Source organism: Esox lucius, chromosome 13, assembly GCF_011004845.1.
Source record: "Esox lucius isolate fEsoLuc1 chromosome 13, fEsoLuc1.pri, whole genome shotgun sequence".
NCBI classification, from domain to species: Eukaryota; Metazoa; Chordata; class Actinopteri; order Esociformes; family Esocidae; genus Esox; species Esox lucius.
Window position 1 is genome coordinate 34,928,837 of NC_047581.1, and position 17,640 is coordinate 34,946,476.

At 43.4% G+C, this 17,640-nt stretch overlaps 1 protein-coding gene across 11 annotated transcripts in view; it reads right to left on the reverse strand.

Annotated features, from left to right (window-relative positions):
• The window catches only part of mctp1a (multiple C2 domains, transmembrane 1a), a 149,739-nt gene that overhangs the window by 105,981 nt on the left and 26,118 nt on the right, over window positions 1–17,640 (reverse strand). Inside the window, exon 1 of one of the 11 annotated variants that reach the window (XM_034296305.1) lies at window positions 10,981–11,112. The exons of 9 other annotated variants lie outside the window; for them this stretch is intronic. In XM_034296305.1, coding sequence (XP_034152196.1) covers window positions 10,981–11,022 — 42 coding nt within the window. In that variant the 5' untranslated portion in view covers window positions 11,023–11,112. Of the gene's footprint in view, window positions 1–10,976; window positions 11,113–17,640 lie in introns of those variants that run through there. One more of the 11 variants, XM_034296306.1, reaches the window with a different exon arrangement.

A 17,640-nucleotide genomic window follows, 5' to 3' on the forward strand; every position in this document is an offset into this window, starting at 1 on the left:
TGTCCTCTTCAGATCGCAAGGAAGTCATGACAGAACCATGGGATTTGAAACCAACGTTGGTCGGGAAAACTTTAAGTGATGGTAGTTTGTGGAAGTTGATGCAAATCAGCCACTTGCAAAACGCACTCATTCAAAATTACCTCAGAGATCTTCATCTAGCTTGCTACCAGAGTTGCATTATTCAAGCGGTATGGCTAGTCACGTACTGTAGGCAGTCCTCATGCCAAAAGAGTCTGTCACTGAAACCAGACCGTAGACACTGTTGCCTAAAAGACAATTAAGTAGTACCGTGAATTCATCTAAAGAGCTCTCCCGGGACGATTCTGTCGGTTACCATACTAATGATACTCAACTGTAGTCTGGGGCTCTCCCTCTGCATATTCAGCCAGCTAAGAGGGCTACCAGAATAGGTGATGGGGATAATGAGCACCCTGATCCAAATAAAGGAGAGAATTACAGTGATAGCCTTTACAATTGCTGTACTTCGCATATCCATAAAACCCTGTTGAGGCTGGAACCAGTTTTATGATCTCTGAACTCTGAATGACTGAGATAAATGATGGAGATTACTGAGATCAAGTCAATCAGAGATTCACAGAGTCAATTTCGTTCTCTCTCGTGTGTTGTTCAAATGATTAATTGCCCCACCCACTTTCACAGAATCAATCATGTTCTGCCTTGTGTGTAGTTCAAATGATTTATTTCCCCACCTGAACCCACCCACTTTGACAGAGTCAGTCTAGTTCTGCCTTGTGTTTAGTCCAAATGATTTATTGCCCCACCCACTTTGACAGAGTCAGTCTAGTTCTGCCTTGTGTTTAGTCCAAATGATTTATTGCCCCACCCACTTTGACAGAGTCAGTCTAGTTCTGCCTTGTGTTTAGTCCAAATTATTTATTGCCCCACCCACTTTGACAGAGTCAGTCTAGTTCTGCCTTGTGTTTAGTCCAAATGATTTATTGCCCCACCCACTTTGACAGAGTCAGTCTAGTTCTGCCTTGTGTTTAGTCCAAATGATTTATTGCCCCACCCACTTTGACAGAGTCAGTCTAGTTCTGCCTTGTGTTTAGTCCAAATGATTTATTGCTCCACCCACTTTGACAGAGTCAGTCTAGTTCTGCCTTGTGTTTAGTCCAAATGATTTATTGCCCCACCCACTTTGACAGAGTCAGTCTAGTTCTGCCTTGTGTTTAGTCCAAATGATTTATTGCCCCACCCACTTTGACAGTCAGTCTAGTTCTGCCTTGTGTTTAGTCCAAATGATTTATTGCCCCACCCACTTTGACAGTCAGTCTAGTTCTGCCTTGTGTTTAGTCCAAATGATTTATTGCCCCACCCACTTTGACAGTCAGTCTAGTTCTGCCTTGCGTTCAGTCCAAATGATTGATTTCCCCACGCACTTTGACAGAGCTCTACCATGATGAAATGCAGCACCAACTTCTCCCTTGGAACCATCAGACATTTCACAATATTGCTGCAGTTTTCAAATAGCTCACCTGATCCATACAATCAGGAGGTTGACGATTAGTTAAATCAGGTAGCTCAAGACAAGAAAATACATGGAACGGCTAAAGTTGCAGTGACTACATGGAAGCAGAACTGGTTGGTGGCAATGCAACCATCCATACTGCCAAGACGATTACGCTAGTGTCACCCAGACACTGCTGGTGTTTATATCTTCACCCAGGGACCTCCGTATGCTGGTGTTAAAACTCCTACAACAGACAGTTCAGTCACACAGCTCCAGAGCATAGTCTCATTAACACACGGGGAAACAGACTCAGAACCGGACGAACCGAGTCTGGGGGGAAAATGGGATGATTGGATAAATATTGAGCTGGAGAAGGAGAGAAAAGAGAAAGAGCTAGAGAGAAAGAAAAAAAGAAGGGAAGTGGGAAACATTGCAATAACCGGGAATGAAAAGAGAGAGACCGTTTGTCTTGGGGTGTAGAGCCAGGCAGTACTGAGAGGACCAGAGGATCATGGAATCACCAGGAACCTCACAATACTTCAACACTTTAAATGTACTGTAGTTCGATGTTCCAAACATAGTTTAGCACATAGAAGGATAGGTGAGCTCCTGTTTAGACACCCTGCCTGCTTCCAAGCAGCACAGAGGTGTTGATGACGCAGTTCTGTCCTCCCTGCTCTGTGCCTTACACCCACCAGGAGACCACCAAGAGATTCCTAATCTGTTTGTGGATTTCTATAGTTCCTTTGAGACAGTGTAGCCCGACTTAACATTTCAAAAGCTTAAGATCATTATGTCCAACCGACTGTGCAGCTCCCCTTGCACCCTACCACGCAGACACACAACTGCTGACCAGAAACAACGAGGAGTGTCTCTACAGGATCACGGCCAGGCCCAGTCAGGACCCTTTCAGCAGGGTAATACGAATCAGGGAGATGGTAGTTGGAGAAAGACAAACACCCTTCAGTGACATTAACAATGAATTACTGAGGAATAAAGGCGAACAACAAGCCTTCGACATAAGAAATCTGACTTAATGTATACAAGTAAAGCCCCCTAGCTACCACAAAGTATAGAGCTCTCCAATTCAAATCTCAGAGAAAACATTAAAGTTCTGAGCCAAAATCTATAAAAAAGATCAACTTGAAGTAATTTATTTCTATGCATACATATACTAGGTTAACCAGTGATTGCATTGAATGTTTCCAGTCTTCTATTCCACTATCCTGTCGCCTACCGGGGTGTGTTTCATGTGAATATCTGTTTTGATATTTTCCCCATCACAATAATAACACGAAAGGTAGTATTATCTTAAGGTCATGAGCACGTGTCCGAAATACAACAACTGTAGTCAACTGACAACTTTCCCAAGTCAAGTCTTGCTTGCAGTCTTACAGCTAAGAACATTAGGCCAACACCCTGGTTGACTGGTGCAGACACTGGTGCACACACACAAACACACACACACACACACACGCAAACACACACACACGCTTTGTGAGGGTGGCATTGTTATGATGAACGATGACAGCAAGGACCCATGACATCCAACACACAGGCACGACTACAGCAAAACCAATCAATACCCAGTTTACACCATCAGCAATTCAACTCCTGTAAGTAAAAACTGACAGTGGAGGGAGGGTAAATGGAGACTGACAGTAGTACTGCAACACGGTAAAGCCTTAGTAAAGTCACATTCCTGTTTAGTTTCTACACCTTTTATTTGATCATTCAAGTATAAGCAAGCTGAATCCTTGAACAGTATTAACGCAAAAAGTAATAGGCGACAAAATACCTGCATATATTTTAATGATCATGAGCAATGTATTCACAATATGTTTATATATTCTGATCAAGTCAGTGTGACCTTTTCCCAGAATCTGCCTTGGGTAGGATGTGTAAAACAAGGAGCGGATCATTCTTTATTGGAGGGATGAAAAATCCTCCCAAGCAAACAGACTTAAGCCAAACAGATAAAGAAATCAATACCTGTTAACTATTAACCATGATCCAAGTGCACTATAAACAGCTTCAATCACAGAACCATCAAATACAACATCAAATACAATATCAAATACAACATCAAATACATCATCAAATACAACATCAAATACAATATCAAATACAACATCAAATACATCATCAAATACAACATCAAATACAATATCAAATACAACATCAAATACAACATCAAATACAACATCAAATACAATATCAAATACAACATTAAATACAACATCAAATACAACATCAAATACAATACCAAATACAACATCAAATACAGCATCAAATACAGCATCAAATACAATATCAAATTCAACATCAGCTCCTTTGACCTGTGGACAAAGGCAAGAAGGGTCATCGCATTAAGAAGGCATTGGATATATTATCCTAGATCAATGAATTTAGCAGGATAACATTAATAATTAGACACACACTGTAAATGTGATGTTGAAAAAAGATACATGATGATAAATTACCTCAGTTAGGAAAGAAATCTTTAGGGCTCTAGAAAATGTTTGAGTTTTGTGTGGTTTCCAATTCATTTTCTAGGTCAATTAAAATCACCTCATGCAGATGCAAAATCGATCCAGCAGTTCGTAAAGCATGCATGAGTACAAGCACCAAATGTCATGAAAAATACATCAATGAGTTCCACATAAAAGACAAAGAGGTGAATTATAACTGCAGAGACCGAGGCCAAAAGGTTGCTTTTCCAAAAATCGAAGAAAATCAACATTTTCTAATTTCTCAGATTCCTTTTTAGCCAACTGTCCTTACCACTGGGGTTGGACAAAATGCAACTCTGCAAAAGTACCTCCTTTCAGCAGATTACAACAAGATCGATTCACCCAATTCCTCAGCATCAATGCCAAGCTGAGCTTTATAAACAATGAGCATATGACAGAAATACGTTTTGGATGGAGTTACCATCAGTAAAGCCTGTATGCAGTTGGCTGCATACATAACTGGGTAGGTCGATTTGGGGAAGGCTGGGTAGTATTTCCACAAACATGCAGAGCTTCAACATTGCAGTAATGGCTCTCGCTTTGCTCAGTTCTATTATACCAGCCATTTCCTAGGGGAGAACCACAGTCTTTAGGTCTGCATGTGTCTTCACGTGTGTTTTCACAGAGTCTAAACGATGCCTACCCAGGGTCTTTCCACTCTCCCGAGGAACAAACCATCAGGCCGACACATGCAGGAACGGACCATAATAAGAAGCATTACAGCCCATGGGCAACTTAGACGACAACACCACTTTAACCTCTTAACGGCCCACTCCAGTTCCCCCTGAGTCCACAACCACACCCACTTATGAGCCTACACAGAGACAACCTTCCCCCCTAACTCACGGGAATGAGTTTAGATACTGGCAGAATAGAGTGGTGGAGTGGAGTGGATTCTTGGGGGATGACAACGCCACGGAGCAAATGAATAATTCTTGACAAATCCTTGAAGATCAGCACCTGTTTTCTGACGCTTTGATGAACCTTCATTTTAAATTGCTGACATCTTTTGCTCAGTGTAATACTGTAATATTAATGGGCGCGCAGATTCTTCCTCTTGCACCCCCATCCTACACCCCACACACACACAAGAAAAAACATTACAACACAGTTATTCAGTGCCCTCGCAGTGCAAACTGCAGACACACCAGGAGGCTGAACGGAGGAAAGACGGTCAGACTCACTTCATTATAGGATGGCTAGACTGAGAATCTGTCCATCCCCATGTCTTTCACGGCCTTGACCTACAATTGTAGCTGCATCTCTGATGCCTGAACCTGACATACACTTGACATCCCCACAGCATTCCCTCAAAATGCACTGTGCAATTATCTGCTCTCCTTAGCAGGAACTTCAAAGTTTCCACTCAGAAGACTAGTTGAATTCTGTGCAACGTCCAACAAGTGTTGACAGTAAACATTGAGTCTGCATCCACTTGAAAATAGAGATGAAGACACTTGCCATACAAGCTAATAGTCTGTTTTATTTCATCTTAGTGCAGACCTATCAGAGTCCCCTACCATCAAACAAATGGAGCCAATCCCATTGAAAGAGCTTTAAATTTGTTTTTTTTATATAGCCCACATTAGCCTGTATATCAATGTAGACCAGCGATTCATGATACTTATCTTTTTAAATGAATGTTTCTTTTTATTATGGGCAACACTGGTGACTGTCAACTCAAAGCAAATAAAACTCATGTGTACCACAGGGACTATGGAAAATGAGTCAGTAGACACCCAAGGTCCAACAGAGATTTGTCCTCCACATCTACCCTAACCAAATTGGAGAAACAAGCTTATATGGTGAGCACCCAGATAGCAAGAGAACATATTCTTCACCTTGTAGCCTCGATGTCTTAAATCTAGCAGCTAGTCAGATGCTTTAACTTTGAGGCTACCTGTACTGACTTGACAAAATCTGAACAACTTCAAGGGGCTATTAAACACTTAACATTTAGGTAATTTAGAGGGAATCTCTGGCCCAAATGAGCTACAGGGGAACCTAAAACACTATAGATCCTGAATATCCTTAGCAAAATGCTAAATGATTGAATGGGTTCCCTGTCGATTCAGCTGGTCCTGTTGTTAGGGACTACACAGTCATGGTATCACAATGCAGGCTATATTTTCTACTGCTTTGTAAACAAAAACCTTACCACCACAGAAGTGTAGCAGGTTTCCCCGCTCCATGTTGTCTGATGGGCTGTAGGGCTGAGTGACAGAAGGAGTTTGGGACTGAGTGAAACTCTTTGAATGATAGCGGTAGAGAGAGACGAACCCCATCTACAGTTATATAAAAAAATGCAAACTGTGTGCTGTAAATGGCAGGTTTAAAAAGGGCTCCACCCGCCTTCTGATGGGAATGTAAACAAGCAGATTTATCTGATCTCTATCAGAGGGGGAAGCGCTAGTGTAGATGCAGTCAGTCCGTCAAGGCATCCCATGGCCCTCTCCGAGTACTGGAAAAATAATTGCACACCCTCACCCATTACAAATAATGACTGACTTTAATTAGAATAACCACTTATTGATACACAATCCACCCCAAAGCAAAAGGGAAATCACTGGGAAACACAACCTTGGAATAATATTACAATAGTTGCTTTTTTTCCCCCTGATAAACATTACAATTTTATTCATGCTCTTTGTGAAACACTTCTCGATTAGGCCTGTTTGTGTGGACAACGAAATTGCACGAGTATCAAGCTGAGACCAGGATGCACTGTAGCTTAGAAGAATTGCTCAAAAAATTTAACAGATTCTATTTGTAGTTTTTTGTTCCACCCAAAAAGATGAAATATGATTTGAGATGGTCTTTTCTGCGGTGCACAGAGCAGTTTTCTTATACGCCTGAAACATTTAAATAGCAGACCAAATCTAGATGGATTAGATATATGCACTATTCCAACTGTGACCACAAACAGACATGATGACAAAGCAGACCCATAACGTATCCATTCTAACACCAGGCACAATTGCAAATAAACTAAAAACTCCATTTGGAATGCCATCCTATCATGGCTGTTCAATATAGGGATAATTGGTATAAATGGGATCCTGGATAAAGAGAAGAGCCAGAGTGTGATCGGGAGTGACAGACAGAGAGAGGGAAAGAAAGAGGCTGGTAACAGAATGACACTGTGACAGACCACAGTCTATGAGTTGGCAGTTTTCCCACACGTGTCACTGCTGAGCGTGGCCCTGGAAGGAGAGGATGCTGGCAGCACAGGCAGCACCCAGGGCCAGGCTGCCGTCACACACCCTAAGGCCCAGGAATGTACTGCGCCGATCAGAACAAAGCCAGCTCAGCAACTTCCTACAAAGAATTAAAAGCGAACAACGACCAACAGCAAAATTCTCAAAAACTGTTTGACACTGACCGGTCGCAGACTGATCCAAATAGCATTATCATATTTAACCAATCCGGTTTCTTTTAGAAAGCCCTCGGCAGTAATCACAAAGGGCTTTGGCAGACCCAAGTGTTTTGGATATCACTGTACGTGAATATGAAATGACCTGTGGTGTTAATTAACCACGGTGGACTCATTCATTTTGCCATATTGGAGAAATTAGGCAAATTAGCAGCGTTGTAGATTTAACATGGACACGATCCAATTTTCTTAGGGACACTGAACTTATTAGCAACTGTCTATGAGTGTCACGGTCAGTAAGCTAAGACCCAGGCGCAGCGGTGCACATAGATTCTTTTACACGAAGGCTAACTCGTTTACAGCTACAATGACCATCCCATACGAGAGCAACACCAGTCATTGACAAAAGAAACACTAGGACAGGAGGAGCTTAAATAGGGACATGATGAGGGGTACATGAGATACAGCTGAAGACTAAACTAGACACAGGAGATAACCAAAGAACATAGAAACACAACCAAGAGACACTGAACAATAGAAATGCAACAGCCGGCACGGCACAGGCCGTGAACAGTTGTTACAATCAGTTTATATCTAAGTCTTTGTTCAATTTCCCTTATACATTTAGAGGCGATAATTGACCATTATGGAAGTTGGATTAGAAATGAAACAATTAGTGCCGTATTGAGTAGGTTGCAAATTCTTTGCATTGAATAACTGCCTGAAGTCAGAGACCCACAGACATCACCAGACACTGAGTATCTTCCCTGGTTATTCTTTCATATGTTGACAAGAATCAAGGGTTAAAGACAAGGAAACAAGTAGGGACTACAGATTGCTGGTGTACAGGCCTGGCGGAGAATAGCAAGGTCAGCTGATCACCATAGAACTGCCTGGTATTACCAGGTGAGATGAGTAAGGAGAGGAGGGCGAGGCTCATTCTACTCTGTGACAAACTCCAGCTTCACAGAAGGAGAGGCACTTTGTGAGAAAGAAAGGGAGAGGGCAGAGAGGGAGAAAGGGAAAGGGAGCTGTAAAGAGCAGGAACAAAGTCAGAGAATGTGTTCTCCATGGGGGAGCTGCCAATCCAAAAGCTCAAAGGGTGAGCTGTCACTTAAAGGAGCGAGGCACATGAATGAACAAGCAGCCGTCATCCCTCAATCATCCAGCAATCAACCAGCTCCTACACACCACAAGCACTCACATTTGCCTACGGAGGAGAGAAGCCACAGGTGGCAGCTTACACAACCATCCAGGTGTTCAACCCCCAATAACAGCCACATTCAAGCCTCCACACCACCAAATCCCACAGAGACTGGAGTTTTATAGGGCACGTTGAAGAATGTATCAGCACATTCAACTGCTAAACTCTGTCAGTCACCTCTATATTGTATCATGGTTAGTAGGACTGAGTCTCTATGGCAGATTCTCTGTTAAATGGGTTACTACGACACATAAATACTCAGTGGAACCAGTTAGAATCACTTCTACGATCACTCCGTTTGCGTTCCCACATTGTAATGAGAACAATACCTAGAAATAAAAACCGCACAAGGCCACTGAAGTAGCTGATTGCACAACATAAAGTACGACGAGTGAACTTTGCACAGGAAGGCAAAAAGGACATTTGTGAGCTTGCACCCAAGATCCTACTTTAGATGTAGCTTCTGCTTTCGGCTGCGTTGATGAGCATCCGGAGAGTCATTAGGGTAAACTGCCCTGCAGGTACACTGACCGATTTTTCACCTCACCAGGTCTGGGGTTGGATCTAGCAATCTTTGGGATACTGGTTAAAGTGCTTATCATACTAGGCAAATATGGACAGAGAAGGGGGGGGAGGGGGTTTCAAGACTGAATATTTAGATTATATTATGATAAGGCTCCTCCCACTTGTTGTCTTATTAATCTGGTCCACACATCGAAGGGCCAAGGACTGACGCCGGATGTTTTATGGTTACAATCTGAACCCATTTTGATCTTCTCAAGTCAGGAACGTCCTGGGATGTCACCTGTAAATAGACTGTATGCACACTACACATGAAATATAAATGCTAAGGTATAATTACAGACAATCAGACAAATTAATGTATGGATTAGTAATGATCATTGGGTCTGTTATATAGTTTATATGTATAGTTTATTTACTGTCTAGGTGGCTGTTCTTCAGTGGACTGCCTATTGGCCTCTGAGTGGTTTTGGAGAATGAGGACTAGAGATAAAGAACATGGTAATAGCACTGGATCAGGGAGGCTGTGGTATGTTCAAGGAATTGATTTTGTTCCTGTACTAAGGACTACAAATGCAATGACGTGTGTAGAATGACTGCACAGTTTATATGCTCCCTCAGTTTGGTTTAGGATTCAACTTAATAATGTGCAACGTATCGATAACTATATAAACCCTTTGCAATGACACAAAGAAGACGTGCTGCGGCGAGTTGCTTTATGAAGTGAAATATTTAGTGTAGACAAATCTACCTGTGCCAAATCACATGGGTCACACATTCAAGCAGTATTGTCTATGCCGTGTTAATCAAAAAGAAACAATCCACATTTGAACACATTTTCATTCCGGGTTGTAACACAACAAAAGGTTAGGTAGTCTGGGGCGGTGAACACTCCTGGCATCCACTGTAGATGGAAGACAGTGGGAACTAGGGTCAGTACTAAAGCAGCCCCACACACCCTGTTAATCTCCCTCCATCTCTCCAGCCTGACCAGCCCCATTGCCCTGTTATTCAGGTCACACGCTCTACCGGTACATCTCAAAAGCTGGGTGGTAAAGCTGGGTCTGGGTCTGAAGATAGCCATTACATCCTGCCCCCCCCCCTCCAGCCCACTTTGTCGCGGTCCACACGGCTGGAAACTGGACACCACTCATTGACCAGCGTGAACTAATCCTTAACAGAGACACTGGTACACAAAAAAAGACACAGAAGGACATGTACCACACAGACAAAGAGACACAGGCACACGACACAGCAAGAAGGACAGACACACACACGACACAGAGAGACACAGACTGACAACTGAGCATTGAAAACGTAACAGAACAATCAATACTGATGCTTATGAATACATGCAAAACCATACTACACTTGTCCTCTCAGTTTCCAAGGACATTTTACCGATCCAGAACATGTCCCCCTCACAATAGAATGATTCATGGTAACACCTCTGAAATGAATTGTTACAAGCCACACGTCTAAAACCAACAGCCCCCAGCATAGTGCCCTAGAACCGCACATTTCAACATTATATTGACTAGAACAGCGTGCTGGAAGATCACAATAGAACAGCACATTAGAACACATTAGAACATTTGAATTTTTACTAATTTGACAGTCTGTTGAATAAAACAGCACACTAGAGCAGCACATTAGAACTTCACACTAAAACAGCATACTGACTGCAACAGGATGCCGGAAACACCCTTCTGACTAAAAAAACACACTAGAACTGAATATTGATAAGAACAGCACATTAAAACAGCACATGGACAAGAAGAGAGCACTGCAATGGCAGAAAAATAGAAGAATGTCAATAATAACCAATACAGGAAAAGCTAGGACATCAGTGTGTGTTCGTGCGTGTGCGTGCGCGTGCGCTTGCGCGTGTACCTACAGTCAGGCTTCGTCCCACGGAGGAGAGAGACACTGTCAACATCCAGAATCAGAGCCAGCCCTTCACTGCAGCTGCTGCCAGCTTGCTGTCTGACACGGGACAGAGACTCACTGGAACAGACAAACCCACAGCGTAGCGACGGGCAACCAGCTGGGAGGGAAGCCCCCACCACACCATTCTCTGAAGACGCAAGTCGCCCTCCCCCTCTCTCTCTCCCTCACTCCCTTCCTCTCTCTCACTCTCCCTCCCTTGCTCGCTCTCCCTCTCTTGGTCTTAAAAGAGGATGTGTAAGCATCACATTTGCCTAGACAGACAAACACACAGTGGCAAGCAGCCATACCTATGCCGCCGGTCTCATGCCCCCCATTCCAGTGAACACACACATGCACACACACACGTGCACACACACAGGCACACACACAAATACTGAGCTAAAGTGAAAGAGACACTGACATTGTAATCCAGTGGGATTGTTTGATGTAGGCCTAGAGACAGAAAGCAGGGCAATGCACTCAGGACAAGTGCAGCTGCTCCAATATCCTCCGTAGACCACCAAACTGTACAGCTCTACTATACCATTACTTTAGACCACCAAACAGTACAGCTCTACTATACCATTACTTTAGACCACCAAACAGTACAGCTCTACTATACCATTACAGTCTAGACCACCAAACAGTACAGCTCTACTATACCATTACTTTAGACCACCAAACAGTACAGCTCTACTATACCATTACTTTAGACCACCAAACAGTACAGCTCTACTATACCATTACTTTAGACCACCAAACAGTACAGCTCTACTATACCATTACTTTAGACCACCAAACAGTACAGCTCTACTATACCATTACAGTCTAGACCACCAAACAGTACAGCTCTACTATACCATTACTTTAGACCACCAAACAGTACAGCTCTACTATACCATTACTTTAGACCACCAAACAGTACAGCTCTACTATACCATTACTTTAGACCACCAAACAGTACAGCTCTACTATACCATACAGTATAGACCACCATACAGTACAGCTCAGTACACATCCAAAAATATTACAAGTCTCTGAATTATTAAACATATTCGTTTTAAAAGGATGAAAATAATGACATTAATTATAGGTAGGAGGAGGGGACTGGTAGTAGTAGTAGTAGTAGTTGTAGTAATATAATTATTAGTAGGAGGATTAATAGTAGGAGTAGTAGATGTGGAAGTAGTAGAAGCTGCCCCACAATAGGCATGCCCACCAATTGAAAAACAGCTTTCATTGTCTATGTACAACCAGCAAAGGGGTCCAAGCCTTTTTCCGTAGAATGTTTTTGCCCCCTTGGGAGCGTGGAGGATAGCAAGGCAGCTCCCTAATAGTCACTATGTCGACATTGAATCAATCACTGTTAGCAACTTCCCCTTGAAACTACAACACAGAGTCATGCAGTTTAAATGCATGGCTATTCATCACACTTTCAGTGGAATACGTTTTTCTTGGGGAACACATGAGGGGAACAGAGGGCTGGTTTTATTGACTGTGGCTCTATGTCCTACTTTGGCCAATGAACTGAAAAGGATACCATCTGTCTGAAAAGTCCCTGGTTTGATCGGTGGTGTGACCATGCAAAATATGACTGAGAAGAGTTTGGATGAATATAACAAATACTGTACATTCATGAGTAAAATAACATTAAACATCCCACTTCTGATGGTACACTAAACAACAACTAAAAGGCTCCTAAATGGTTATATTACAGATGGAGAGGGCATTACCAAGAACTGTTTTAACTGGGACAACTGTGAAGAGAGAATAGTTTGCAAGGCAAACTTAAAATATTCAGATGGTTGACTGCTGTCTAGCCCCCCTGTAATCCATCTGTGCACATGGTTTTAGATTTAGTACACCTGTATTTAAGGGGGGCAAAAAGACAGCCATCGTTGAATAAAACACAAAATCTAAGCTAGAGTTTTCCAGAAGGCATACGGAAGATTCTGAGATCAAGCAGAAGAGGATTCAGTGGTCTGATGACACCAAAACAGAGCTTTTTTACCTCAAAGCAAGCCAGCTGCACATCACCCTGAGAACACCATATAAACAATGAAGCATTGTGGTGTCAGGAACAAGCTATGGGGCTGCTTCTCTTGGTCAGTGTGAAGTCCTCTATGCTTGTGAAGATAGAGGGCATAATGGATGCTGTAAAGTGGAATAAAACCTGATCAACACTGCTAGAGACATGGGACTCATCTCCCAGCAGGACAATGACTCCAGACATACAAATTTACACTAAAGTGGCTTATGTCAAAGCCTGGACCTAAATCCAATTTAGAACATGTGGAAAGAGTTCCTGTTCACCAAAAGGTCCCCATCCAACTTTATGGTGCTGGAGCAATTTTGCAAAGAAGAATAGGGAAAAACTGCTGTTTTTCCAAATAAGCAAATATGGCGATTAGCTGAGAATATCCAAATAAACTCTTAGCTGTAATTGCTGTTAAAAAGTGCCTCAACCAAATATTAAAGTTTGACTAATTATTTTCTGTTTGGATTTTGAAAAATAATTTAAACCAATTTGTAGATTAAATTTTTTCTCTCTGACAATACATGGACTTTGTGTTGATTAGAGGCAAAAAATCCTAATAATTAGTTTTTTCGAAATGTGATGTTCTAACACCATAAAATAAGGAGAAATCCAAAGGGGTGAATATTTTTAAGAGCTACTGTTTTATGGGTAATCTTCACAGAAGCTTCCCAGGCTAGTCAGATGCAGCTTCTCGCTCTGAGACCTTAACATAATGTTGTGGAGGGAATCTAAATATATCTCTGACAGCAATGAGGGTTTTTTTATTCTGATGGTCCTATGGGTGATGGCATTCAAAGTAAATGCACTCACAAACCTTTCTGGAGCCTGGACCCCTTCTGAAATTGCAAATTCATCACGGACCAACCTCATCCCCAACACAACACAAGAGAGATAAAAATAGCACATCATAAGTGTCACAGTGGTTTTAGACAAACCAATTCCTTGGCTTTGGTTTTATAGGACCCCCTGTTGACACCAGAGATTGGTTTTGCTCTGTAAAGCAATTTTTAAAAGCCCACCTGCAGTACCTCAGGGCGCTCAGGGTTCCGCGGACCCCAGTTTAAGAACCCAGTGTGCATTCATCAGTTGTCCCGGGCAACACTTCAATTTCCAATCATACCACAGGAGTGCCTGTAGACATGCCGACCCCAATACATGCCTTTACATCGAAGACCACTAAGCACACACAGACGCGCGCTGTCTGCATTCCTGCCCTTTTTTCATCTACTTTGTGGCCAGCGGCAGCCGGCCAGGACCGACCGGTGTGTGTGCCATCTGTCTGCTCATTAGTCACAGCACTTCACAGGACACACACACACAGCGTGGCGGAGCGGGCCGGCATCCCGCCGGCTCGGGAAAGCGGCCCGCGGTTCAGAAACACTCTTCAAAGCGCCCAGTCATGGAAACCCTTTGAGAGGACCTATTCCAGCTCGCCGCAATGTGTTCAATGAACCCTCACAATGGAAGTGGACCTACTCAACAGGATGACAGGAGAGATGGACCGTGTGCTATAGGCCGGAGAAAAGAGGCAGACAGAGGCTGCCGAGACACACACACACACACAGACACAAAAATCGATCAGGTCCTAGTTGTGTGTCTGCATGTGTGTGTGTGTGTGTGTGGGGGGGGGGGGGCAGGAATTGCCTAGGTCTACACTGGCACACGGCTACACAAATCCTGGTTGACTGACGCAGGTGGCACAGCTGGCAGAACGCTGGCATTCCCTATCTGGGTGGGTATCCCCTAAATGTTGCCATAGCACATAACATGCACAGTCAAATTGGCACAGTCAAACTGGCACAGTCAAACTGGCACAGTCAAACTGGCACAGTCTACGGCTGGTGCGGCTGGTACAGTTGGTACAGTTGGTCCGGTTGGTACGGTTGGAACGGTTGGTACGGTTGGTACGGTTGGTACGGCTGGTACGGTTGGAACGGTTGGTACGGCTGGTACGGTTGGAACGGTTGGTACGGCTGGTACGGTTGGTACGGCTGGTACGGTTGGAACGGTTGGTACGGTTGGTACGGCTGGTACGGTTGGGACGGTTGGTACGGTTGGAACGGTTGGTACGGTTGGAACGGTTGGTTCGGTTGGAACCTTAGGCATGGTTGGTACGGCTGGTACGGTTGGAACGGTTGGTATGGTTGGTATGGTTGGTACGGCTGGTACGGTTGGTACGGTTGGAACGGTTGGTACGGCTGGTACGGTTGGTACGGTTGGCATGGTTGGGACGGTTGGCCGGACAAAGATTCAGAGCAGAACAACCTAACAGACAGACCCTGAAAGGCTGTGGATATAATCACAGAACAAAGATGAGGACAAAAGAAAAGCTCATCAATGAGAGAAAAACAAAAGCTTTGAAATGAAACAAGGCTAACAGCCAAAGAGTGTGTGTGAGTGTGTGTGTGTGAGTGAGAGAGAGAGAGTTAGAGAGAGATGATGGGACAGATCTGATTATTTCTCTGAATGTTAAATGCTATCAGAGCGCTGGCAGGGGGAGATAGTGAGATAGTGTAGCCCACAAGGCTGCCAACAGAGTAGGGCTGAGGCCCATGGCCAGACACCCATGTCTTCACTCCATCCCAGCCTCCTAGCTCTCTGCCCCCCCCCCAAACACTCTCCTTTTCTGACACCTCCTCCTCTCTCCTCCTCTCTCCTCATTGATCTTAGTCTCCCTTCATTTCTTTGTCGATGCCTCTATTCCCCACTTGCAGGAGAATATATGCCAGATTGCAGACACTCTCTACTTAATGAATTTAAAGACAAAGTGCAGTCAAATTTACAGGAACACCACTCTGAGAAAACCACCAACGAACACGGGTCTGTCCGGACTGGAATATACTGTATCGTTCTCCCTTTCCCAATTTCTTCATATCCAATGGTATTTGGGGTCCTGGGTCATTGCAACAAAGATCACAGCAAGTCTTCCTCCTTTGATTTTGTGTGAGAACCAGCTGACTAACCTGAGGATCCCAGTTAGCTTTGCAAGCCCACAAGTCACCTGGGGGAGTGGTTAGATCACGATGGTACCAGGAAATCCCTGCTGACAATGCTCCGCCCTCCCTGGATGAAGCCTGGCAATTTGCATCTCCCATGGGGCTTTGCAGCACCGCGTCTCTGTGGCGATCAGCTTGGTGCTGCAAAGGAGCACATTTAACTGCTGCACCACCTGGCAGGCCCATCTTTCTGTTTCTCTATCACTTTCATTTATTCTCTTTTGTTAGCTGATGGGCAAATGTAAAGTGAAACCCAGGAGAGAGAGAGAGAGAGAGAGAGAGAGTAAAAGAGGGGGTGAGAAAAGCAGAGGCCCCCTACACATTCAGCCGACACTCATGGGATTAATCATCTATTTAATTTGGGCTTTGAACAAAGCACTTAGTGGTACACACTCAGAACTGTAGATCACTCCAGATAGGAGCATCTGCTTAAGGGATAAAACTGTCAAATTTTATGTTGTCCCATGTAATGAGTCAGCAGATATCACAATACTTTCCTTTTTATGAAGCAAGGTGACACAATCACACAACTTATATTAGTTATCGGTAAAAGTCAGTGATGGAAAGACGACCCAACAAATAATATACATAATAAACACAATTCACAAAGACGACAGACAGAGGTGGTGGAACTGGAACTGTTTTAAGTTCTCTTTGTAAATGTAGTGTTTTAAATGTTTACTGCAAATGGGCAGAGACTCTACTATCCTCGCCTCCAGGGGGAGCACCACTGACCTCGCCTCCAGGGGGATTTAACATCTAGACAAAAGTACCTCTGTATGTACCCCTGCATTTGTATTACAACACAAAAATAACCAAATCCAATGTTCTGTTATGCTTTTGTTCAATGACCCGATTACAAAGTGTGAGGAAAGCCCTCAGAAACACCAACCTCACTCATTGTGCCGGGATTACAATGCTGTGAAGGACCTGTCCCTTTCTCAAGCAACAGATAAAACAAAAGTAGTCCTCGTAAATAATAGGACAATAGGTCTTCTTCTAATGTTCGAGTTGCGTGAGAGATGTGAGCAGAGTAGCAAAGGATCTCCAATTAAATGAGACATCAAAGCAGAGAGAAAGTAAAACGAGGGACAAACAGACAGCTGGGGAAAGGCAACGCTTAGTGGACCAGGTAATGACAAGTTGCTCTACTGAACACTGTTAATATTACTATAAGAAAAATAATAATTAGCTGGATGCTTGAAAATCTGACTCTCCCTGAGGCCCCCACTGAGGTCATAGCAACGGAATCAGACAATTTTACACCGACCCTGGAACAGTTAGAGTTAACTGCCTTGCTCAGTGGCAGAATTATATGTGTTTTTTCCTCACACAATTTGAACAAGCAACCTTTTGGTCGCTGGCGCATAACACTTTTTACCACAATTCATTTTTAGAGATAATATTACATTACTGAAAAGAAAATGTCACAGGTATAAACTAACGCAAATTATCTTCAAGGAAGAGAATGAAAACCAAGCAAAGCGGGGTCGATGCACAGTGGCACAGTGGAACAACTCGAAACTTATGAAAAGAAACCTAGAGAGGAACAAGGTTTTAAGGTGTGTCCAGTCCTCTTCTGGCTTTGCCAGGT